The following is a 27,904-nucleotide window of genomic DNA, read 5'->3' on the forward strand; positions in this document are numbered from 1 at the left end:
GAGAGAGGCCAAAATAAAATTTCCTGCAGATCCAGAGTCCAAGAAGGCCATAGTAGAGAAGGAGAAGGCAGAGGCAGACATCCGCACAGGCACAGTAAGACGTGGAGAAGCAGAGTAGACATCAAGGACTGTCTCACCTTTGTGCGGAGTCAGCGTACGTCTTTCCAGGCGGGGAGGTCGGATAGGACAATCCCTCAGGAAGTGTTCGGTACTAGCACAGTACAGGCAGAGATTCTCCATGCGGCGTCGTGTCCTCTCTTGAGGTGTCAGGCGAGACCGGTCGACCTGCGTAGCCTCCACGGCGGGAGGCACAGGAACGGATTGCAGGGGACCAGAGGAGAGAGGAGCCGAGGAGAAGAAACGCCTCGTGCGAACAGAGTCCATATCCTGGCGGAGCTCCTGACGCCTTTCGGAAAAACGCATGTCAATGCGAGTAGCAAGGTGAATGAGTTCATGTAGATTAGCAGGGATTTCTCGTGCGGCCAGAACATCTTTAATGTTGCTGGATAGGCCTTTTTTAAAGGTCGCGCAGAGGGCCTCATTATTCCAGGATAATTCTGAAGCAAGAGTACGGAATTGTACAGCATACTCGCCAACGGAAGAATTACCCTGGACCAGGTTCAACAGGGCAGTCTCAGCAGAAGAGGCTCGGGCAGGTTCCTCAAAGACACTTCGGATTTCCGAGAAGAAGGAGTGTACAGAGGCAGTGACGGGGTCATTGCGGTCCCAGAGCGGTGTGGCCCAAGACAGGGCTTTTCCAGACAGAAGGCTGACTACGAAAGCCACCTTAGACCTTTCAGTGGGAAACTGGTCCGACATCATCTCCAGGTGCAGGGAACATTGGGAAAGAAAGCCACGGCAAAACTTAGAGTCCCCATCAAATTTATCCGGCAAGGATAGGCGTAGACCAGAAGCGGCCACTCGCTGCGGAGGAGGTGCAGGAGCTGGCGGAGGAGATGATTGCTGAAGCTGTGGTAGTAACTGCTGTAGCATAACGGTCAGTTGAGACAGCTGTTGGCCTTGTTGCGCTATCTGTTGTGACTGCTGGGCGACCACCGTGGTGAGGTCAGCGACAACTGGCAGAGGAACTTCAGCGGGATCCATGGCCGGATCTACTGTCACGATGCCGGCTGGCAGGTAGTGGATCCTCTGTGCCGGAGAGGGATTGGCGTGGACCGTGCTAGTGGATCGGTTCTAAGTCACTACTGGTTTTCACCAGAGCCCGCCGCAAAGCGGGATGGTCTTGCTGCGGCGGTAGTGACCAGGTCGTATCCACTAGCAACGGCTCACCTCTCTGGCTGCTGAAGATAGGCGCGGTACAAGGGAGTAGACAGAAGCAAGGTCGGACGTAGCAGAAGGTCGGGGCAGGCAGCAAGGATCGTAGTCAGGGGCAACGGCAGGAGGTCTGGAACACAGGCTAGGAACACACAAGGAAACGCTTTCACTGGCACGATGGCAACAAGATCCGGCAAGGAAGTGCAGGGGAAGTGAGGTGATATAGGGAAGTGCACAGGTGATCAGACTAATTGGAACCACTGCGCCAATCAGCGGCGCAGTGGCCCTTTAAATCGCAAAGACCCGGCGCGCGCGCGCCCTAAGGAGCGGGGCCGCGCGCGCCGGGACAGGACCGACGGAGAGCGAGTCAGGTACCGGAGCCGGGGTGCGCATCGCGAGCGGGCGCTACCCGCATCGCGAATCGCATCCCGGCTGGAGGCGGTATCGCAGCGCCCCGGGTCAGTGGATCTGACCGGAGCGCTGCAGTGAGGAGAGTGTAGCGAGCGCTCCGGGGAGGAGCGGGGACCCGGAGCGCTCGGCGTAACACTTGCACCTTTATATTAGTGTTAAAGGGTTACTCCGCTCCCCAGCATCCGGTACATTGAGTTCCTGATCACCCCCTCGTGACGTCACGCCCCGTCATGTGGCGTCACGTCCCGCCCCCTCAATGCCAGTCTATGGGAGGGGGCGTGTCGGCTGTCATGCCCCCTTCCAATAGACTTTCATTGAGGGTGCAGGCTGTGACGTCATGAGGGGGCGGGCGTGAACGCGGAAGCCCGCACACAGCGTTCAGGAACTCAATGTGAACATTCAGTTCCTGAATGCTGGGGAGCGGAGTAACCTTTTAAAAAGCATTCAAAATCTGCTAGTGCAGTGTGTTTTTAAACAAGGTCTTCGTTACCATGGGTTACCACATGTCCTTGGAACTATGATATTAACATAGCCTTAAAACCACTTTCAAACTACTTGAATACATTCCTGACCCATGCAGTGTTATATAGCGCTTTAGATCTCCTAGGAAGTGTTGAAACTTATGTGTTGACTTATTCATGTGTTGAGACTTATATCGTTGCTGATTCACAGAGAACCTGTTTTCAGAAAGTTTGGTGAACCAACCTTTTGAAAAGTTCACTTAAAGGAGTACTCTGGAGCAAAGTTATTTTATGGCATTGTAAAGACAGCAAGAAGTTATATAAGAATGTCAATTACCTCCGTTGTCTCACTTGCACACATCCCCGACTTTGCTGATATCCGGAAGTACTACCTGTCAGCCACAATTATGAATTTCGTACCCCGTGTGTTTGGCCGACAGTGGCCATCTTGGTAACGAAACGTCACCGCTCTCATCATCCTCCCCTCTCTAAGCCGGCCCCCCTAGCCTCCTCCCCGCTCTCAGCCTGCCCCCCTCACTGCGATTAGGTCACTCCCACCCTTTACATATTCATATACTCATCGTTTGCACAGCCGTCATTGGCTGGGCTGTGCAAACGCGTCAGAATACCCTCTGCCTATCAGTGCAATGTTATGATACAGTTGGAGGCAACATGAATGGGAAATGTATGTGTTTTTTACATTATACCAATGTTTCCTAACCAGGCTGCCTCCAGCTGTTGCAAAACTACATCTCCCAGCAAGCCCGGACTACTGTCCGATCATGCTGGGTGTTGTATTCCCAGCAACAGCTGGAGGCACCCTGGTTGGGAAACAACTGCATTATACACTTGAGAGGGGCTGTGGAAGCACGTCCTGCTGCTTGTCAGGCACCAGGGAGATATAGCTATGAGAGCAGCGTGTGCTCAAATAGCTATATCTCCACTGTGAGCCAAGTGCAGCTGAGGAGCGCACTTTGTTTGGTGCGGGGGGAAGGGAGGGAGACACAAATCATGGGGGTGAGTTTACATGCAGGGCAGCAGCAGGGGGGCGTGATTATTGTAATTACTGGGGAGGGGAGATCATGAGAGAGGGGAGGGGAAATCATGAATGAAGGGAGGGGGTGAGGAGGAGGGAGGCACAGAGGGACAGGAAATCAGAGCAAAGCAACATGGGGGATGACGATTTTTACGTTATCCTCCACACCACCATAACCTGGAAGGGGCGAGACCTACGCGCCGCCGCACCGGGAGAAGGGCTGGACCGATTGAAGAAAGAAGTACATGGACAGAGAGGTACAGCCGTGGGGAACATTTGAGGGGTACAAAATTCAGCATCAGAGTATTCCTTTAACTCTAGTCTTAGGTCTCATTATTGACTTGCAAAATGTGTTTTCTGTGTACTAATGTTGTACTAATAAGATACAATTTTATTTTTACAAAAAACACTTTATCTGACCTGAAAAACAGTCACAATTTGGGTCGATCTTGCAGTCACAGTCTGTGGGGGCTCCAACTAACGTAGACATTTCTCCATTTGTGGTAACTTGCTGTATTCTGTTAATCTTCCTTTCATCTGTTTCAGCAATGTAGAGGACTCCACTGTGTGATACAGCAATGGCTCGTGCAGATTCGAGGGTGGAATGAATTGCCACTTTGCTGACCAGAAAGTAGTCTATACCTGGAACTTGGCAATGTATTGGTCTTCCAGCAATAATTCTCACTTGTTTATTATCAGAAATCTGGAGTACAATGTTATTGTCTAAGACATATAATGAATTATCCATTGGGTTGACAGCAAGATCTGTTGGCCATTCTAGTCGAACCTGTAAAGAATAAACAGTGTGAATTCATTTTATTAGTTGGTTGTAGACTATCAATTAGTATGTTCTGAAAAGTTACTTCAAATTCTGAAATGTACAACCATGTAGAGAAAAAAATAACTATCCCTAGGGAAAAAAAATAAATATAAATATATATATATATATATTTTAGAATAATCAACAAAAAGTTATGGTTCATGCACCCCTATTTCCTCGATTTTTTTTATTGCTCTTGCGGGGAGAAATGCAGAGGTATTGTAGTGTGGTGATCTTGAATTTTGCTGTTAGAGGATTTTTCCCTACAGATGACATCTAATCCCAAGAGATCTCAACAGTGGGACATCTTGTTATCAGTTTATTATCAAAGAACTTTCTAACAAAAAGTACCGTATTTTTCGCCGTATAAGACGCACTTTTTCTTCCCCAAAACTGGGGGGAAAAAGTCGGTGCGTCTTATACAGCGAATACATCCCTATCGCGGTGGTCCCTGCGGCCATCAACGGCCGGGACCCGCGGCTAATACAGGACATCACCGATCGTGGTGATGCCCTGTATTAACCCTTCAGATGCGGCGATCAAAGCTGACCGCCGCGTCTGAAGGGAAAGTGACACTAACCCGGCTGTTCAGTCGGGCTGTTCGGGACCGCCGCGATTTCACCGCGGCGGTCCCAAACAGCCCGACTGAGTAGCCGGGTTAGTGCTTACAGGACACCGGGAGGGACCTTACCTGCCTCCTCGGTGTCTTCTCCGTTCAGGGATCCCCTGTATGGCCGGCGCTCTCCTTCCTCGTCATCGCGTACGTGCGTCGGCGTGCGTAACGACGTGATGGCAGCGACGGAGAGCGACGGGGACACGGCGACAGCGATGGAGTGACATCCAGGGCAGCGCTGACGGGTCCGGAGCGGCGGGGACACGTGAGTATTACCTCCTATTCAGTAGCCTTCAATCTGCGAACCTCCATATGTTGCAAAACTACAACTCCCAGCATGCCCGGACAGCCAACGGCTGTCCGGGCATGCTGGGAGTTGTAGTTTTGCAACATCTGGAGGTCCGCAGGTTGAAGACCACTATTGGGTTCAAAATCTTTATTTTTTTAGATTTTGCACCTATAAATTGGGTGCGTCTTATACGCCGTTGCGTCCTATAGGGCGAAAAATACGGTAATTGTCTGCTGGAATATTTATAGTAGCCTATATAAATTACAAATCAATGGTTGTGAAGAAAATAATATCAAATGTATGAACCATGGAACATTTATTTCCAAAGATACAACTGGACTTCCAGTATAGCAACTGTATTGATTGAAGACTATGGAGAACATATTTGAATCTGGAAAATAAAAAGATCACTAAATGGGCAACATGCCGGGCATGACAATTCCCAAATACAGTAGATTGAAAAACGAATAAATAAACAGTTATGCAAAACAAAAAGAAATATAGTAGACGTAAATTAAAAACAAGATTTCTCATGTGGTCACTCTAAATTAAAATTTTGTCTTATTATCAAGAAAAAAAACAGGCTTACGTTCTTACAGAAGATATTAAAATTGCTGAATTGTCACTGCTTTAAACTGCCACTACAACACGTGTCACATACTGCAGTACCTTCTCTTCTGATTCATTGGAAAACACAGCAAATCCCTCAATCAGGCCCCATTTACATTTATCAGATATTTTTATTCTAACAATGTATGGTAAAAATGCTTCATAGCTGCTCCGGATCCTAAGCAATCAGCCGGCAATCACTCCCTTCATCACTTGTGAGTTTAACCCTTTTCAAGGTCCGATTTCATAAAACATTCATCCAATGTGCTATCAATGGTTAATATTTCTTACATTTAGTATTAGAGCTGCTATACATCTAATTTCTCAGTATTGTCAGTGCTAATTATCCCTTTGACCTCTAAATGTAGCTCTACTTTATTAGTCTAAACTTTTGTAAACAAGGTGAATCTATTCATTCTATTCTAAGAGTTTGCTTAGCACAAAGGAAACAATGGTATAAGAATAAAGTATCCATTACAAGGGCATCTACATAAAGGTAGGTGGTACAGTGTCCTTGGTGGCTTTAACATCAGTTCAATTCTTACTCACACAGTGTGGATCACATTTAAAGGGAAGGCATCACTTATGGTTTAGTAGTTAAAACCAGGTACTAAAATATTTTGTTTTCTAAATGTTTTTACATAGATTTCCATGTAATTTTTTGTTCATGCTTATTGAGCATCCATCTTATTGAACAGACCATAAAAACCTGTAGTTTGTGGATTACTCAACGGCTTCTACGAGTGAGTTTTCGAGGCATGATCCTGTGCAGAGATCATTATATATCTATATATATATCTATGTATATAAAATTCAATGTGTGTATGTATGTGTGTGTGTACGTATGTGTGTGTGTATGTGTGTGTATGTGTGTGTGCGTGTGTGTGTATGTATGTGTGTATGTATGTGTGTATGTATGTATGTGTGTATGTATGTATGTGTATGTTTCAGCATCACGTCCAAACGGCTAAAGATATTAACATGAAACTTGGCACACATGTTACATGTCAACAATAAACATAGGATAGGTGATTTAACCCTTACTCACCCCCATTTGTCAGGGGCAGGGTTTTGGGAAATGGGAAATATATGTTGCTGCATAACTTCCAAACGGCTGGAGATATTTCAATAATACTTGGTCACATCTTGCTTATATGTCCACTTAAAATAAAGGATAGTTAATTTAACCCTTAACTACCCCATTTGTGAGGGTCAGGGTTTTTGTTTAACCTCTTAAGGACAATGGACGTACTCATGCGCCCCCGTTTCCGAGTCCTTAAGGACCGAGGACGTATGAGTACGTCCTGTCCATTCCAGGCCCCCGGCCGCTAGCCGGAGGTGAGCCGGTGCCCGATACCTGCTGATATCGATCAGCAGGCATCGCGGCATATCGCCCAGGGGGGTCATGATGACCCCCCCATGTCGGCGATGGCCGCAGATCGCTGAACAATTCAGCCCAGAGATCTGTGGCCGATTCCGGGTCAATCGGGTCTCCAGTGACCCGGTGACCCAGAATTACTGGCTGATCGGGGCCGTCTCTGAAGGCCCCGAACAGCCATAGCCAGCAGGGGTGAGGTTGCACTGGTGCCACCTCATGATCGCCTTGATTCGTCGTCCGGTTTACCAGCCGACCAATCAGCGCACCTGCTGCTGGTGTCACTCCCGCAACCCGCTCCGCCCCTCTTCCGGAGGACGTGATCGGGTGTGGTAAGAGGACCCCGGCAGCTGGGGACCCTGATCCCCGGCATCCCTGTTGGGATCGGGGCCCCAGGAGCAGCGGCGGCGAGGGACTGACCTGCAGCGGCTGCATGGATCAGCAGTTGGACGTGAGTGACAGCCTCCAACAGCTCCAAGCATGCAAAAAGGGCACGCTGGGAGCTGTAGTTATGCAACAGCAGGAGGCAGACCACCACAACTCCCAGCATTCCCTTATGGGCATGCTGGGGCTTACAGTTTTGCAACAGCTGGAGGCACATTTTTTCTATGGAAAAGTGTACCTTCAGCTGTTGTATAACTACAACTCCCAGCTTGCACAATCAGCTAAAGTCCATGTTGGGAGTTGTAGTGGTGCATCTGCTGGTTGCATAACTACAACTCCCAGCATGCCCATTGGCTGTCGGTTACTGCTGAGAGTTGTAGTTTTGCAACAGCTGAAGGCACACTGGTTGTGAAACACTGAGTTAAGTAGCAAACCAGTGTGTCTCCAGCTGTTGCATAACTACAATCCCCAGCCAAAGTAGTATGCCTCCAGCTGTTGCATAACTACAAGTCCCAGCATGCCCTTCCACTGTCCGTACATGCTGGGGGTTGTAGCTTTTGCAACAGCTGAAGGCACACTGGTTGCAAAACACTGAGTTTGTTACCAAACTCGGTGTTTCACAACCAGTGTGCCTCCAGCTGTTGCAAAACTACAACTCCCAGCATGCACTGATAGACCGTACATGCTGGGAGTTGTAGTTTGGCAACAGCTGGATGTTTCTCTCCCCCCCCCCCCAATGTGAATGTACAGGGTACACTCACATGGGCGGAGGTTTACAGTAAGTATCCGGCTGCAAGTTTGAGCTGCGGCAAATTTTCTGCCGCAGCTCAAACTGCCAGCAAAAAACTACTGTGAACCCCTGCCCGTGTGACTGTACCCTAAAAACACTACAGTACACTAACACACAATAAAATAAAAAGTAAAAAACACTACATATACACATTCCCACCTCCCCAATAAAAATGAAAAACGTCTGGTACGCCACTGTTTCCAAAACGGAGCCTCCAGCTGTTGCAAAACAACTACTCCTAGTATTGCCAGATAGCCACTGACTGTCCAGGCATGCTGGGAGTTTTACAACAGCTGGAGGCACCCTGTTTGGGAATCACTGGCGTAGAATACCCCTATGTCCACCCCTATGCAAGTCCCTAATTTAGGCCTCAAATGCGCATGCCGCTCTTTCGCTTTGGAGCCCTGTCGTATTTCAAGGCAACAGTTTAGGGTCACATATGGGGTATGTGGCATACTCGGGAGAAATTGTGTTACAAATTTTGGGGGTATTTTCTGCTATTACCCTTTTTAAAAATGTGAAATTTTTGGGAAAACAAGCATTTTTTTTTTTACATATGCAAAAGTCGTGAAACACCTGTGGGGTATAAAGGTTCACATTACCCCTTGTTATGTTCCTCAAGGAGTTTAGTTTCCAAAATGGTATGCCTTGTGTTTTTTTTTTTTTGCTGTTCTGGCACCATAGGGGCTTCCTAAATGTGGCATGCCCCCAGAGCAAAATTTGCTTTCAAAAAGCCAAATGTGACTCCTTCTCTTCTGAGACCTGTAGTGTGCCAGCAGAGCACTTTTCACCCCCATATGGGGTGTTTTCTGAATCGGGAGAAATTGGGCTTCAAATTTTGCGGGGTATTTTCTGCTATTACCCTTTTTTAAAAATATAAAATTTTTGGGAAACAAAGCATTTTAGGTAAAAATAAAAATGTTTACATATGCAAAAGTCATGAAACACCTGTGGGGTATTAAGGTTCACATTACCCCTTGTTACATTCCCGAGGGGTCTAGTTTCCAAAATGGTATGCCATGTGTTTTTTTTTTTGCTGTTCTGGCACCATAGGGGCTTCCTAAATGCGGCATGCCCCCAGAGCAAAATTTGCTTTCAAAAAGCCAAATGTGACTCCTTCTCTTCTGAGACCTGTAGTGCGCCAGCAGAGCATTTTTCACCCCCATATGGGGTATTTTCTGAATAGGGAGAAATTGGGCTTCAAATTTTGGGGGGTATTTTCTGCTATTACCCTTTTTAAAAATATAACATTTTTGGGAAACAAAGCATTTTAGGTAGAAAAATTATTATTATTTTTTTTTTTACATATGCAAAAGTCGTGAATCACCTGTGGGGTATTAATATTCACTTTACCCCTTGTTATGTCCCCCGAGGGGTCTAGTTTCCAAAATGGTAGGCAATGTGTTTTTTTTTTGCTGTTCTGGCACCATAGGGGCTTCCTAAAGGTGACATGCCCCCCAAAAACCATTTGTCGCTCCTTCACTTCTGAGCCCTCTACTGCACCCACCGAACAGTTTACATAGACATATGAGGTATGTGCTTACTTGAGAGAAATTGGGTTTCAAATACAAGTAAACATTTTCTCCTTTTTACCCCTTGTAAAAATTCAAAAATTGGGTCTACAAGAACATGCAAGTGTAAAAAATGAAGATTTTGAATTTTCTTCTTCATTTTGCTGCTATTCCTGTGAAACACCTAAAGGGTTAAAACACTTGCTGAATGTCATTTTGAATACTTTGGGGGGTGCAGTTTTTATAATGGGGACATTTGTGGGGTATTTCTAAGATAAAGACCCTTCAAATCCACTTCAAACCTGAATTGGTCACTGAAAAATAGTGAGTTTGAAAGTTTTGTGAAAAATGTAAAAATTGCTGCTTAACTTTGAAGCCCTCTGGTGTCTTCCAAAAGTAAAAACTCATAATTTTTATGATGCAAACATAAAGTAGACATATTGTATATGTGAACCAAAAATTAATTTATTTTGAATATCCATTTTCCTTACAAGCAGTGCTTCAAAGTTAGAAAAATGCTAAATTTTCATTTTTTTCAACAAATTTGGGGATTTTTCACCAAGAAAGGATGCAAGTTACCACAAAAATTTTCCACTATGTTAAAGTAGAATATGTCACAAAAAAACTAATCTCGGAATCAGAATGATAAGTAAAAGCATTCCGGAGTTATTAATGTTTAAAGTGACAGTGGTCAGAATTGCAAAAAATGCTCTGGTCCTTAAGGTGTAAAATGGCCTGGTCCTTACGGGTTTAAAGTCCAATGCAAATCTATGGTAAATGTATTTCTTACTTAAGAGACATAGATACCGGCACCAGTAGTTCATTCAGAGGCTTCTTATACAGGTGTACTATTGGTGGGGATCGATCAGATGTACTCGTGCGGCTGATGGTACTCGTGGTGCAAGCGTGCAGACAGTAACCAGAAGATAATCACATTGTATATATGAAGAATGATACACTGCACTCACCAAGTTTCCAACAAGATGTGTCTTCTTTATTCAAGCGAGATAAAAGCACGCCAGCAGGTACAGCGGGAGAGCGGGTACACAGACAAGCGGGGGGAGTGGCGATGGACCGTTGCGTGCTCACAGCACTTCCTCAGACCATACGTCACTCCGTCAAGAGGTGTGTTCTTGAACCTGACGGCGCAGGTATTACCAGGTTGACCATACAACAAACAAGTAAAATTCACATTAAAGGTGAAAAACAAGTTAAAAACTACATCCTAATGACGTTGTGAGTCTCCTTCGATATGTACAAACATTAGGTGGCTAAAAATGCCCCCATTTCACATTTGTCGTTCAGACCTAATTGGCCTAATGCATCTGTCCGGAGAATCCATTTGGATTCTCTCCTTAGGAGTTCCCGATTCTTATTATTATGCAAATTAACCTATCCCTTTTAAATTCAGTGCAATAGAAAAAGTGGAATATGCAGGGAGAAATAATAACAAGAATCAGGAACTCCTAAGGAGAGAATCCAAATGGATTCTCCGGACAGATGTATTAGGCCAATTAGGTCTGAACGACAAATGGGAAATGGGGGCATTTTTAGCCACCTAATGTTTGTACATATCGAAGGAGACTCACAACGTCATTAGGATGTAGATTTTAACTTGTTTTTCACCTTTAATGTGAATTTTACTTGTTTGTTGTATGGTCACCAAGGTGATACCTGTGTCGGCAGGTACAAGAACACACCTCTTAACGGAGTGACGTATGGCCTGAGGAAGTGCTGTGAGCACGCAACGGTCCGTGGCCACTCCCCCCGCTTGTCTGTATACCCGCTCTCGCGCTGTACCTGCTGGCGTGCTTTTATCTCGCTTGAATAAAGAAGACACATCTTGTTGGAAACTTGGTGAGTGCAGCGTATCATTCTTCATATATACAATATGGTAAATGTATGTTCCCACATAACTTCCGTACGGCTGGAGATATTTCAAGAATACCTGGTACACATATTACTTATATGTCAAATAAAAATATGATAGTTATATTAACCCTTACCTACACCCAAAAAGCAACAAAGAAGGAAGCGTTTGTCCTCATAACCTGTCCTTAAATCTTGACCCCATATCCCCTTCTCATATCCTGACCCCAAATTACCTCCTCATATTCCGACCTCATATCCTGACCCCAAATCACTTCTTTATATTCTGACTTCATATCCTGTCCTCATATTTTGTCCTCATATCTCGACCTCATATCCCGTCCTTATATCCTGACCTCATACCCCAACCTCCTATCCCAACCTCACATCCCGACCTCATATTCCATCCCCATATCCCATTCTCATATACCATCCTCATATCCTGTCCTCATATCCCGACCTCATATCCCAACCTCGTATCCCAACCTCATATCCCGTCCCCATATCCGGTCCTCATATCCCGTCCCCATATCTTGCCCTCATATCCCATCCTCATATCCTGACCTCATATTCCAACCTTATATCCCATCCTCATATCCTGTACCAATATCCTGCCCTCATATCTAATCCTCATTTCTAATCCCCATATACCGTCCTCAGGTGGGGCTGAGTTCTGGTAAAGATATTGTAAACTGAAAAGAAAAGGGGTGTGGCTTAAATGGTGGGCGTATCTTTTCAAGATGGGGAATGGCAAGCAAGGAGGGTGTGGCTTGCCAGTGACACACTCACCAGGAGATGCAGAGCGGAGCTTGTGGAGTAAGGTACAAGAAGTCCTATGTACTTGCATGGGACTTGAAACAAAAAACCCATCCTTCACATATGGGGGTAGGGTAGAGGTTAATTTAACTATTATATATTTTTATTTGACATATAAGTAACATGTGACCAAGTATTAGTGAATTCTCTCCAGCCGTACTAAAGTTATGCTGGCACATACATTTCCCATAGATTTGCTTTGGACTTTAAACAAAAACCCAGACCCTCATAAATGAGGATAGGTTAGGGTTAAATTAACTATCCTGTTATTTTATTGGCCATATAAGTAACATGTGACTGAGAATTATCGAAATATCTCCAGGTGTTGGAAAGTTATGCAGTAACATATATTTCCCATAGACTTGCATGGGACTTTAAATAAAAACCCCGACCCTGGCAAATGGGGGTGAGTAAGGGTTAAATTACCTAGCCTATGTTTGTTGTTGACATATAAGTAACATGTGTGCCAAGTTTCATGTTAATATCTTTAGCCGTTTGGAAGTGATGCTGGAACATACACACACATATAAACATATTGGAGGAGATTTATCATTAGGTGTCTATTGTAGACACAGATCTACCCCTTTACACTGCTTGTCTATTTACAAAATTTACAAAAGTCACAAAATTTACAAAAGCACACGTCCTTTCATACATTTTGTGCAAATATAGAAACACCCCACCGTGGCTCTACCATGCACTCCTTCTCTACCTCACACTTCACAGAGCTGTGGCATTTTTCCACAGTACAATGCTCACATAGCTAGAAGTGCTGGAGCAGCAGTGTGTGCCAAGCAAAACTCTGCACAATAGTAAAATCATAAATCTTTATCAAGTACACATTGTGTCTGGGTTTAACACTCAGCTCTGCTGCATACACCTGATCACTCACTCAGCTCTGCTGCATACACACAATCACACACTCAGCTCTGCTGCATACACCTGATCACACACTCAGCACTGCTGCATACACACAATCACACACGTGGCTCTGCTGCATACACTCAATCACACACTCAGCTCTGCTGCATTTACACTATCACACTCAGCTCTGCTGCATACACATGATCACACACTCAGCTCTGCTGCATGCTCACAATCACACACTCAGCACTCCTGCATACACATGATCACTCACTCAGATATACTGCATACACATGATCACTCACTCAGCTCTACTGCATACACATGATCACACACTCAGCTCTGCTGCATACACACAATCACACACTCAACTCTGCTGCATACACATGATCACACATATACATAGAACTAACAGCTGTACCTTCTTCTCCCTCCCTGCACATACAGTGTTATTCTTAGCTGTATGGTCACCATGGTTACACTCTACACAGGTGCAATCTCCTGCACTCATCAAGAACAGTGGGAGTTTGAATTTTACACAGTTTGAAGTTTGAACATGGGGAATAATTTCTACCTCCTCATGGCCTCATACCTAATAGGAATACTATGGTTTTACTGCGGTGGTATTCTGGATATTTTAGATGCAGTGGTCAGATTAGATTGCCGTGTCTAGTGGGTTAATACCGGGAGTCAACGCGAATGGTGAAGTCTGGTATTAGCCAGGGGTTACGGCCTCTCCAAAGTGCTGGGACATTACAACTATTAGGCGGGGTGACCAGTGCTTATGAATATTTAAATCCAGCTGGCGGGCGGTCTCAAAGTGCAAGTCAGCGCTGGAAGAGGGGGACCTTCGGGGAATCGGGCTTCAGACTGCAGGTAAGTATAGCAGTCCGAGACCCACATCGGTCGCCTGTTCACCTGCTCTATAACCCGGTGTATTGGGTTATAGTGCGGGTGAACAGGTGACCGTTTTTCCTTTGAACATATCCATAAATATTACATTGTTTTAAAAAGGTACATGGAAAAGGTTTTAAGTATCCCAGAGATAATCTGAATGGTGGCAGAAGCAGTTAATGCTTTCTGACACTTTGGTATGTGTGCTCCTTGATGTTCTATATTTGTGTTAAAAATTACGGCAATGCGCAAAATTTGACAGCGTAAACAACACTGCGCAAAGTTATGTGTCAAAAAATAAACATTAAAAAATCATTGAAAAAAGTCCCCCATATATATATATTTTTTTATTTTATTTATTTAACTCTCTTATTTATTCGAATATGTTTTCTCTACAGAACAGGAAGTGTTAGCTTAGGCCAGCTTAAGAACTGCAAGATTTCATGATTTAAAAAAATAGAGCAAAATACAAAAACTCTTAAAAAATTTTAACATGCAAAATTGACTTTTAATAGGTCATTTTCTGATGACACATTCTCTGTAATAGTTTTCCAAAGGCAAAACATTAACTGAAGTTGCCCAAATGTGATTTTGGCTCTCAATAGAGTTGTATGTTTATCCCTCTTTTTGTTATATCTGTTTTTTTCTGTTTAGAATGATTTTATATTTCAGTGTCTTATTGTAGGTTGCCATGGCAACCCATCAGCAGCCCATGATCACTGTTTCAGGGTGCTGATTGGGTAAAAGGGAAAATTGACTATCTCTAACCCCTTTTATTCTGCAGTCTCTATCAACTGTGGCACCTAGAGGGTTGAATCTCAAAGGACATATATTACAATTGGCTGACTGCGCAGGCATGACTCCTTAGCTTGCGTCATCTACATGTCAGACCTTTATGCCAAATTACAGCACTTAATACCTTGACATACAGTTGCATAATTTTGCAGAAAACAGTAGCTTCCAGTAGGCATTGTTCAATAATAGGGCCATTCATTAAAAGACTAACTGACTGCATGCTGATGAGGTAACACATGTTATTGGTGATATATCGAATGTTTTCACAAAAATTCTAAACTTATCATGTTACTTTTGCATGCCGCAGATTGTATACTCATGTGTACTATTGCTATGTCTACTTACTTCAAGTCACTACTCATACTACCTATCGAGATTTATCCCACGTACGGTTAAATATGTATTAATAAAATCACAAGTGCTTTTTATTTTTCATGTTACTGTTATTATCTTTTATATGTTTCCCAAAAAATGGAAAACACATTAGAAAATGGTACATTTCATTAGTTTCCATCTAATTGAATGTCTACAAACAAAAGGCGGCAGACAGAAAGCTTTCATCGCCGAGCTTGGCTGCTCATCATATTCTGAATCCCGGATAAGCAATCTTCATTCATGCTGTATGTTTGCCCTTTTGGCATGCATTTCTATGTAGGCACTGGGAATAACTCAAAATATACACTTTTGTCTTATGTCAGGCATAAACTATTCAAGGCAGAAGCAGGCAGCACTAAATGGATGAGCTCAGCTGAATCACTTACTCTAACTGCTGTAGATCATGTTTAATTAATTGTGACTAAGGTTCTATTGAACAGGAGTATATTAGCTAACAGCAAGCTGAAAATAATGGGAGGAAGCGGGAGCGCTTCTCACCTAGCTTAAAACAATGGTAGACCTGGGAGGCCTTATTAGTTACCAGATTCCTTCATTAGTATACTGGATATCAAGGTTAACAGGGTTATTTGAAAATGATTTGATGTGTTTCTAGCATAAAAAATATTTTCATTATCATTAGTTTTTATATTTCCTTATCGGTGCTGCTGCTTGTCATCTGTGTTGTTTGGCTCAGGACAGAATCAGTTCCTTTTCCCCCTCTGGCAGCTAAAATATAGTCCCTTCTTATACAATCCTAATAAGCTGAGAAGAAGTTTATGTTACTGAAAGGTGCTTCTTCTGGCACCTCTGCAGTGAACACATAACTGGCTGTAAGGAGAATACCTGAGCATGTGTGTCCATCAGTATTCAGCTTATTAGGGTATGTTCACATGGCAAAATGGCTGTACAGAATTCCGCATGGACATTCCGCAGCAGACTCCCATTGATTTAAATGGGATACCGCTGCACTGTTCACATGGCAGAATTTCTGTGCCAGAGGTATTTCATGGCAAGGAAATTTAGATTCTGGCATCCGCAGAAAGAATTATGTATATTTATTCTGGCGAGTCTGCAAGTAAATGCATTGCCGTCTATGTGACGTGCCGTCCATGTGCCGTCTGCGCATTTCTGAGCGGTCTTAACGCTGGCATGTTCTGCCGGTGCTCAGCTGTGGGTGGAATGTCTGTCCGTGTGAACATAGCCATAGAAGCACATGAACACTTTGAGATAAACTTGAAAACCAAGTGGTACCATACTGTGTAAGTCATTGTCATAACTCTTCCCTAAATCATTTATTTAATGGATTTAAACAGAACATTTGTTTACATATTAGCATGTTACTTAAAATAACAATTTTTTTTATGGAAAATTTCTTTTTGAAAGCAGTCAATGATGAATCTGCTTTAGGTTGTGGCTACATGACAACATTAGCCACCATGTATTGACTGTCAGTAAACTACATACTGAAGCAATAGTTTAACTAATGGTCATGTCATTATGTTGTATTATTGCCTACTTTTTAAAAGAACCATGACAGTGCTGCCATAGTGTTCCATGAGAATTTAACTTTACTTCCATAAATCTTGGCATGTTCTATCAGACCCTGCATGTATTGCTGCTAAGTGATAAAACCTCTTTACAGGGAACCTGTGATGGCTTTCATGCTGCCTGAACACATTTATGGAGAGTCATAACACTACAAGTTATGGATGCTAGATTTATAGGGACAGAACATTAATCTACGGATTTATTCTGATTGAAGTCAGGAAGGATTTTGTTCCCCCGGTATGGGGCCTCAGCCTCATAGGGAATTTTTGCCTTCCTCTGGATCAACACAGTAGAAACACAGTGGACGACATTTATCATTGTCTTTTTTGCGCCTTTTGGTTTACACATTTCTGCTGATGTTGAGTTGCAATCCACTGATTTTGGCAATACACATGATATGGACGGGTTTTATGAACTGCACCTTTTTTTGTGAAAAGGTGCAAAAAAGGCAGAAAGCCACTGAAAAGTCTCTAAAACTACACCAACCCAGACTAAGCTTAGCTTTTTGGTGTAAGTGAAGAGTAAAATTTCTGAAAATGTGACCTGCACAAAATTTATCAAATGTTCTGTGACCATTGATGAATCTGGTGCTCCTACACATTACCTTATTCACAACTGGTCCCTAAAGGAAGTCAGGGATCACTTTCTACAAAAAATTACTAAAGCCCGGTGCACAAGATCCCTATTGGAGGGAGACTTCCCTAAAACTTAACTTTTAATGGTGCTCTGATAAAATATTTGTGACCAAATTGATCACAAATATTTTATCAGAGCACCATTAAAAGTTAAGTTTTAGGGAAGTCTCCCTGCAATAGGGATCTTGTGCCCTGGGCTTTCTTTGCCCCGGGCTTTAGTAATTTTTTCCTACACATTACCAGCACACAAAAAAAGGTGTAGAAAAATGCTTCACTTACACCCACAATGATAAATGCCCCCCCCCCCTTATGAATATAGGTTGAAATGTAACGTTTTTTTTTTCAACCTTATGAACTATGTAAATACTATATGTAATCAAAGATAATGGGGTGGGAGAAGCTGGACCACCCCAGTGACTAGGTATCACAAAATCGATCATAGGATCACCCTCTAGAAGCAATACATGCAGGGTCTGAACTTAAATTCTTATGCAAAACTATGGCAGCACCCTGACTTGTGGTTCAGGCAGCATGAAAGTGATAGGTTTCCTTTATACACAGAGCCTGTACATTGCCCATGGAGGCTTACTGGCTCAGCCATGTGCATGAGAGCTAGTCTCACAGTGTATATTTCCCTTAGGACTTCTACTTAAATATTCTGTTGTACAGCCATTGTATCCCGTGATTTGCACTTATCTTTTATGCAATTAACAAATGTCATTGTGTCTTTTTTCCCCTCTTTTGCTATGCAACAGTCATATGAAAGATAATGGTAAACATTTAAAAACAAAATTTGTCAGGAAAACCGGTTAAAGAGTTAACAAGAGGTTTACAAAATAAGTACAACAGTCTAACAAAAAAAACCCACCTCAGAACATTCATCAATAATGCATGCATTACAAAACAATTCAATATATTTTGTTGTTGTTCCATCAGGTTTCAATAATTCCAAAGCATTTTTTTTTTAATATAGAAAGAAAATAATAATAGTAACACAAACACAAACAGTACATTCTTCCATGTAAAGGAAAAGGGGTTTCCATTTTCATTACCTCTCTCCAAAACTCACATGTACGGTTCAATTATTACATTTTCTTGTAGAACAGTTTTGCCTCTATCACCTGTGTGTTAAGCTGGCCTTATGATAAATGTGTTTATTACTATTCCTGCAATAAGCGCTGGGCATAGAAAAGATGTGTTCAATGTATGCCAAATGGTAGTTCCTATACCTTTACGAAACCTGAAAAACGATTTGATAAATTAAATAGGAAATGTGTGGCTCAAAACTACAGCAATTTGTTTAACAGCTGGAACAAAAGCACACAAGATGCATACATAATCAGGCCAGAATAGAAAGAGAGCGCCAACTACGCTTATTATTTCAAATGCAAGACATTTTGCTTATCGGTAACGATCAAGAATATGGTTTTATTAGGACCAGCAGAAGCCGCTTTCACTAAGCATTTACACACAGAAATGGGAATGACTGTAAATCAAGTTTCATGTGTTTATCAGTCTAAACAATACCGCATATCTAATATAACCAATATGTTTATCAATAAGTCTATTACATGTTTAATATAATAAGAGGAGTATAATCATGTATCAATGGCAGAAAAGCACAAAAAAAATTTAATAATGGTTTGACATTTGTTAAGCTCAACTCTCTTAGGCTTTATTAACATTAACATGGCATTGGCACTTTTCTTCTTTTTTTTTTGGTGCACTTTACCCAAAGATACTGCCATATTGGGTCAATGCATAGGGCAATGAAAGCAAGCTTCGGAATAAGCCCCTATTCTCAAAAATCTATGTAATATATGGTCCCCAGATAGGGGACATATCAAATAGTAAACTGATAAGAACAGAAGGCCAAGAAACGATGCACTGGCACATTTTTATAATGCTGTCAGTTCAGGCCATTATACGTGTAGTCTGGTTAGGATTTGCAGCCATAATATAGGCACACCTGTATTATACTTGTGCAAATGCAGCTTTAAGCATATGGATAGGAAATATCCAAATAGGGCACATATAAACTGGTGAAAAATTAGAATAGAACAACCTGACCAGGATTTTGTACATTAATAATGCCCAAATCCTCATGCACATACCATAGAACCAGAGATGAACAGAGCCATACTATATAGAGATAAATGAGGCTTTACTATACATTTTTATGCCTCCAGTTATTTATAGTGTTCTTTTTATCACTTTTAGATTCTGTACAAATCTGACAGAAAAAAATGGAGCCATATTTCATCAGATTCACAATCACTGTGGATGATTTACTAAAGTTGTTCAAGGCCCAAAGCACATCATGTTTTGGGCACACATTAGTGGTTTACGTTGGCAACCTGCCAGAAAAACCCGGAGTTAAACCGGACCTTGTCTAATAATGACACCATGTTTGGTCCGTTTACAATATATGTCAGCTAGGAGATGGTATAGATAACAGTTACAACTTTTACTAGTTCTCTTTTCAGCCAATCCCAAAACCCACCACATTAGTTCACCCGATACAGTTTTAAAGACTCTCATATTCAAGGTTTCAACTTGCAATCTTTTAATGACCATCAATATGCCTTTTTATGATGCTCGGCGGTCACTGCATATAGAGTGGGCACATAAGCTGACCCATTTCTTAATGGGGGAGTTGTCTACTGTATATATCAGCCAACAACTGCCCCAACTGCCAGCCTTTAGTCCGATTCTGACAGTTTAACCCACTGCCTGCTGTGATTAATATTGATTGCAGAGAGTAAACCGAAATATGCTGTACCTGTCAGAGGTATGATTGGCACCACCACTACATAATCACTGTAAAATCAATCTAATGATTGCTTAGAAAAGTCATCTTTGGGGACTTAAAGAGTATGAAATTTTTTCAATTAGCCTTATTTTGTAAAATCTACATTCAGAAATGTTCAGAAACTATAAAAAAAATTACATTACTGATCCCGCAGAATAAAAAAAAAAAGAAAAAATCTAAATAAAAAACTGCTCATTTTGGTCACATCAGATTCCAGAAAGAAAAATGTAATAAAAAGTGATCAAGAAGTCCCATTAACACCAAAGTGGTATTGATAAAAGGCACAGGTCACAAAATGTGCCTTCATATAACTCTGTAGACAAAAAAGTTAACAAGTTACTGTATATGGTTGTAGCTCTTTGTAGACAGGGAAGGAGTTAAACAATTTATATATTTGCCCTAATATGTATGCGTCTATGTAATGTTTTCAACAAGTAATAGCAAGGTGAAAATGTCCTTGGTTTCAAATCTGATCATTTTGATACATTTAGAAGAATACAGATTGAAAGACAAGGAAATCAAAAACAAGTAGGGCTAAAATCTAATAATCTTGTCCATTTTACCGCGCCTGTCTTGTACATGCAGATGAATAAAATCCAATAATATCTGAAACATGTTATTCTAAATATGAATAGAACATTCTGTCTGTTTTCTCCTTTGTGAAATGAAACTGCCCTCTGGCACTTCTTGTCGAATAACAGTCTATTGTGCAGTGTCCAAAACTCATAAACAATTTACAAGTCCCCTCCATTTCCTTGTGTTGGTTTGATTGTGCCTTGTTTCTATTAAAATATCTTTTGATAAGAGTCCTGCTGTGCAAAAGACAGGGAGTTAAACTCTATTTTCTGCATTGCAATTTAAAGAACCACTTGTCCATTCAATCCACTTATTTTTAAGCATATCCATGATAAAGGATGATTGCAACACTCACAAATATATTTGGAAAGGTTTCTGTGCTATGACAGCCATTATGTACACATTTCAGATGTGTGTGCTAAGAAATAAAACTAAGTATTTTAACAACATTTCATACACACAGGTATATATATATATATATATATATATATATATATATATATATGTATGGTATATACACATAGCCAACCTCTGCATTCAAACTCTCAACAGTAGTACGGGTTCCTCACAGCCTAAGTTGAAAACTAACTCTCATCTAGTTTTAAAGCCCAGTGATAAGCTATCTTCAGAACCTGTGCTGATCTGGGCTAGTCTGAAAACCTGGAATGACCCAGGAAGGGAATGAAAAACACCATTGCCAAACCTGCCTTTCATCCCATAAAAATACAGATCCAATAACAGGACTTATTAAAGTCTCTATTAAGATAAGTCTTCCCTTTTTCACTTAGCTTTTCCTGGATGAGATGTGCACTTCCCAGAACATGGTATCCACATATTTTTTCACATAGATAGAAAGTTTTATAGATAGATACATAGATAGATAGTAGATGAATGCAGCTGATGAATAGATGAATAAGTGTTGACCTCATGTTGATCTCATGTCACCATTTGCAAGCGTAAATAAGTGAAAAGCTTGGGGTATACATACACCCACTAATAAATGACATCACCCTATAATAAAATTTCCAACTGTAAAATGTGCATACAATACAAACATTTCCAAGGCAAAATATTGCAAATAGTGTAAGATTTGTTAAGCAATGTACATATAAAGTGCATCAGTGACATTACAGGTCCTAAAGTGCTAATCATATGTTAAAGGAACCCCACATGGCTTACCAATAGTGCACACCATGATCCCATCAGGAATGTGCCAGGGTCGCGGCTCTGCATCTCTGCCAAAGCCAGTGTGTCCTGTACTTAAAGGGATACTCCACTGGAAAACATTTTTTTTTTAAATCAACTGGTGCCATAAAGTTAAACAGATTTGTAAATTACTTCTATTTAAAAATCTTAAACCTTCTAGTACTTATCAGCTGCTGTATGCTCCAGATGAAATTATTTACTTTATGAATCTCCTTTCTGTCTGACCACAGTGCTCTCTGCTTACACCTCTGTCCATTTTGGGAACTGCCCAGAGTAGGAGAATATCCCCATAGCAAACCTAACCTGCTCTGGACAGTTCCTAAAATGAACAGAGGTGTCAGCAGAGAGCACTGTGTTCAGACAGAAAGGAAATTCAAAAAGAAAAGAACTTACCATTGAGCATAAGGACACCAACTCCTGCCCCTAAGGGACTAATACCCTGAAACTAGGGACCCTCTATAAAATTCAAACACTTTATTGTTCCTTTCTAAAATGTAAATAGAAAAAAAATAGTGCTTTAAAAACACAACCTATAGTTTTATAGTTTGGTAATTGTAAGGAGTAATTTCAAATATTTTATATCTTATTAGGGTTTATAGGTTCAATTGCACTGTTTCAGTTCCACTTATGGACTAATGTCCTCTTCTGGGGTACCATTTAATGGGAAGTCTGATTGAAAATCTCTACATAAAAAAAAAAACCATTAATGCACCAAACAATTAGGTTGCCATTTAAAATAGATTTTGTGGCCCAACACTAACATATACAGTGGCTTACATATAGTGTTCATATTCATACTTTTCTGTAGTAGGCTCAGTCTAAAAAAGGTTTACGTACTCAATATATGATTTAAACTATATCATTTTTTAATCAGCTCCATATGAGCAAATTGTTCTGTTTTATTTGATGCTTGCCATTGGTAACAAAGAGGAAACAAATGATAGTCATAATGCTGTCTGCCGTTTTTTGTCTTATTGGTATATGTTCATTTTTTTCCATCTCTTTATAAGGTTTCTGTAAATGTATTATTATTTGTGCATGCTTTCTGAGTGGGCAGACTCTTTCTGGTGTAATACAGTCAAATAACATTGTACAGCGGGCATATTGAATCAAAGCTTTAAACTCTTTCTTAGAATCTTCATAAAAGCTTTACAAAAGTAGAATAAAAACCCCATACATACACACGGAAGGTACACATGGAAGAAACCACTTAGCATTTGACTCGTGTTGGACAGTATGTCCTACTTCTTTGTGTGTTTTTTGATGTTAGGCTTTTTTCACTCCATGTCAATGGTGCCTATTTGCTGTATGCATCAGGAAATGTTTCAGAGCATAGGCCAGAAACTATACAATGCTGATGCTGAACCTAATATTTTAGGTTCTGATGGTTGTTTGTTAAAAAATGCCTTTATAATCCTAAAAGTCAATTCATCTTAGTTTAAAAACCCTGCGAACCTGTTCTCATATTAGGAGTCTACAATGCCAGATTTCCTCTGAATATTAACATATGTAAAACATTCCATCCATCACACACAGAGAACATTTTCTTTATAAAGCAATACTATGATGAAAAATCAGATTTGCATGGTATTCATAGGTGTTCTCAACTTCAACTCTGTAAACCATTTGTGGTTCCTGTTATTTTCCACTCTATTAGATCAGACGACTATTATCTCAAGACTATCTATGGATTCCAGCAGACAGGCACATATCTAAGCACCTCCCACAGTGGTAAATTATAAAAAATTGCATGTTTTACCATAAAGGATGACAGCACCAGAGTGATTTATGTGTGCTTATATTTAAGCCCTGATATCACTGCTAGGAAGTTATCATTGTAACATAACATAATATTGTTTAAATATAATGGTAAGGGAATAGTCATACATGTCAGATTTGTTTGCCGGAATTGAGATCACCCTTCTATGCATCTGAATGGAGCTTGCAGAAATCCAGGCGTGTGTATTTGTAGAATTTTCGGTAACACATCTGTCACATCTAAAATAAATCCTCGTACTGACTCACAGTGCTGATCTATTGTTATGGCAGCACACGCCTCAGCTGCGGCCTAGTATAGGACAGTAGGGGATCTCTGTAATAGCACCACTCAGGTTAACAAACCTTTAGGAACATGTAGATCTCTATGACTTTAGCTAAAAGATACAGTTTTAGTTTTTGCCGGGAGTAATACAGCGGGTGAAATAAGTATTGAACACATCATAATTTTTCTCCCTAAATAAATTTACAAAGGTGATATTGACATGAAATTTACCAGATGGTGGTAACGAGCCAAGTAATCCATACAAAGAAACCAGCACAAATAAACTCAGAAATGAAGTTATATTTTATGTGGATCCTCGCAAGATTTATGAGAAGGGAAAAGAATAATCAGAAGAGTTGTCCAAGAGCCAAGGATTACTTGTGAAGAGCTTCAAAAACACCTGGAATTAGCAGGTACTGTTGTCTCATGGATAACCATAAGTAATGCATTCCACCGACATGGCCTGTATGCACACTCACCACACAAGACTCCATTGCTGAATAAAATGCACATCTAAAGTTTGTTGGCAACATTTGGAAAATCCAATGAAATACTGAGACAATATAGTGTGGTCAGATAAGAGTAACATTGAAATTTAAGGATGCCATAATACACAACATGTTTGGAGGAAAAATGGCATTGCACATCCACCTAAAAACACCATACCAACAGTGGAGTTTGGAGGTGAGAACATGGTGTGGGGCTGCTTTTCAGCAAATGGTACTGGCAGACTTCACATATTTAGAAGGAAAAGAAAGAAAAAAGAGAAAAAGGCACGCACCCCTTGTGAAGTCCTGTTTAAAAAAATATGGTGGTTAAGTAAGGAAGATTACACTCACCAATTAGAGTTGTGCTCAGAGCACAACATCTATATAAGCTTGGATGTTATAATCAAGTCCTGCAGCCATACTTCATCCCAGTCTCTCTCAGGAAAGGCCAGTAGTTTAAACAGATACAGAGATAAAAAGTTGAAGTTTTCGAAGGCGCTGGACTGTAAAGAAACCAGGCTGTACCCTCCTTGGTAAATGGTACAGTAGTCTTTATTTTAGCAGACAAACAACTCGTTTCTGGCCAGTAACTGGCCCTTCATCAGGAACAGTGTATATATATATATATATATATATATATATTTAGAAGGAAGGGTGAATGGGCAAATTTACTGAAACATTCTTGAGAAAACTGTTCAGCCATCTACCAGGATTGTGAAGATAAAACAAGGGTGGACATTTCTGCAAGACAATGATCCTAAACACACAACCGTGTTGGTTTCAAAGATAGAAAATAAAGCTGCTAGAATGGCTCAGCCAGTAACCTGACTTAAACCTTATTAAAAAATCTATGGAAAGAACTGAACATGAATCATAGAAGAGGCCCACGGAAGCTATAAAATTTGAAGACTGTGTGAAAGAATCCCACAAGAGCAATGCATGAGGCAAGTTTCCCCATACAGGAGGCGTCTTGAAGCTGTCATTATCAACAAATGACAGTAATATCAGTAAGGCTGGGTTCACATAAGTCCGGCATCCGGCATAGGTGAACTCAGCCTATATTTCGACGCAACTGATGCCACAACTGATGACAAGTTGTCATCAATTGTATAACATCCTGCGTCAATTGTTGCTGTACAGCGGACCCTGTCCAGTGCCCTCCGGCGTGTCCAACCATGCAGCGTCAAAATTGAGATCCTGGATGATTGTGAACTGTCCAATTCAAATGAATGGGATCAGTTCTAACATCCGGAAACTATGCTGGACGTCTGATATATGTGAACCCAGCCTAAGTGTGTTTAATACTTTTTCCCTGTGTCATTTCCCATTATTACACATAACCTAACTTCTATATTTATTTGTTTTGGTTTCTTTGTATGTATGGATTACTTGTTACCAACATCTGGTGAACATTACATTTGAATATCACCTTTGGAAATATATTTAGTGAGAAAAATGGTGACGTGGTTAATACTTATTTCACCCACTATATATTTTCTTTATGGAAACTTTCTTAAATTACAAATTACTTTTTTAATTTATACAATTTAAAAGTGTCCATAGATCCATGGTAAGCATCAGTAATCTAGGACATGTCTTTAAATGTTTTAAAGCTAGGTGATACAGAAGTTTTTCTCTTTAGTTGTATTGATATTGTCTTGTTATTGTGTAATGTTCCATAAAGAAAGTAAAGAATTCTTTGACTGACATTGTATAAAGTATTTTTAATCAGGACATGTACAGGATAACCTTTCACTTACTCTGCACTTTAAAAATGTTATATTCTTGACAATAAGTTATGTATTTTCCAAGGTTTCTTTTAATGAAAACCACAGACTTCCTTTTCACGTATCTGCCCTAAGTAGCAAGGCGAGAAAAACACAAACTCATGGGAAGTCTGCTATACAAAAGCTACATAAATATGTTACCGAGTAGTCAGTAAGTGTGTCAGTTGGGGCCGAAAGCCAGAGATACATTATTCAGAGCTCACAGCCATTATTTATCACAGTTGTCAGGTAACCTGAAAATTGTGGAAAGCAATTGTTTACATAACATTTCAATGTACAGTGGTCCCTCAACATACGATGGTAATTCGTTCCATTGTATGGAGACCATTGTATGTTGAGTCATCCGTGCAATGAAAAGAATAGGAAGTTATACTCACCTGTCCGCGCCGCTCCGGACTGTCACCGATGCCCTGGATGTCACCCTCCATCGCTGTCTCCGCATCCCCGGGGCATCCCCGCCACTCCAGACCGTCTCTGCTGCCTGGGATCATCGCTCTCCATCGCCGTCATCATGTCGCTGCGCACGCCACTCCTATTGGATGACGGGACGGCTTGCGCGGCGACATGATGACGACAAAGGAGAGCGACGGTGATGCAGGGGATTTTGAAGAGGACGGTCCGGAGCGCTGGGGACAGGTGAGTGGCACCTTTAAACGGCTATCTGGTGGCAGCTGAAGCAGTCTGTGCTGCCGGATAGCCGTTAATGCGATGGCCCCGACATACAAAAGCATTGTATGTTGATGCTGCCTTCAACATTCGATGGCCTCTGAGAGGTCATTGTATGTTGAAATTATCGTATGTCGGGGCCATCGTAGGTTGGGGGGTCACTGTAATTTATATGCTGGCCATCCTCTATGGACATTGTAATGGCTGCTATTTGTGGTTACCACCAAAACAGTCTTGTAGAACATTTAAGGAGTTCACAAGTACTTTAATATTAGAGCACATATGGTGTCAAAACATATATTCCAGTTAACAGAGACTGTTTAAGGAAGAATGGGGGTCTTCAACTGTTATCCATAAGGTTGACATGTTCTGTTAGCTGACTATATAAAGCTTAGAACACAACCCTACCTGTCTTACATGAGCAGTGACTCCGATAGCTAATATGTATACCCGGTTGACTTTGCTTTTTCTATCAATTTCATGTTACCTAAATAAAGTAAATTGCTTACCGTGATGTTTGTTGAAAAAATAGGACATGACTTTTTATTACACTACAGTAGGAGGATACATGTCATATGTATCATTATGTATGGGCACCTTATAACACATTTCTTAAGCCAGTAGTAAATATCCAGCATTTTGTTCAAAATACCATGGATAGGTATGTCTAAAGTGCACTAATAAAACTATATGAGACCCATATATAAAAACTGTTCTCAAAGGAGGTCTTAGTGACACCATATTGAATCAGACCAATATGCATGTAAAAGCTACAAATTTATAAGTGCTTTTACTTGGGTTATCTTTTCTAATGGAAAAGATAAACTGCTTATTGGTGATACTTAGGGTGCACAGTAGCTGTGTACATTTTACTGTTTCCCCACCATATCAATTTATCCCTATCCACAGATTGGATAGTAAATGTATGATAGGTTGTATTGGTCAAACATGTGTGCAG

The 27,904-nt window shown here is 41.2% G+C and overlaps 1 protein-coding gene and 1 pseudogene across 3 annotated transcripts in view; both read right to left on the reverse strand.

The window, feature by feature from the left end:
- TENM1 (teneurin transmembrane protein 1) overlaps positions 1-27,904 on the reverse strand; it is an 876,412-nt gene that overhangs the window by 121,836 nt on the left and 726,672 nt on the right. For all 3 annotated transcript variants that reach the window (XM_056539239.1, XM_056539238.1, XM_056539237.1), the window contains one exon: positions 3,604-3,970. In XM_056539239.1, coding sequence (XP_056395214.1) covers positions 3,604-3,970 — 367 coding nt within the window. The remainder of the gene's footprint in view (positions 1-3,603; positions 3,971-27,904) is intronic.
- Positions 19,087-19,254, reverse strand: LOC130292242 (U2 spliceosomal RNA; annotated as a pseudogene).

Source organism: Hyla sarda, chromosome 9, assembly GCF_029499605.1.
Source record: "Hyla sarda isolate aHylSar1 chromosome 9, aHylSar1.hap1, whole genome shotgun sequence".
Lineage (NCBI taxonomy): Eukaryota > Metazoa > Chordata > Amphibia > Anura > Hylidae > Hyla > Hyla sarda.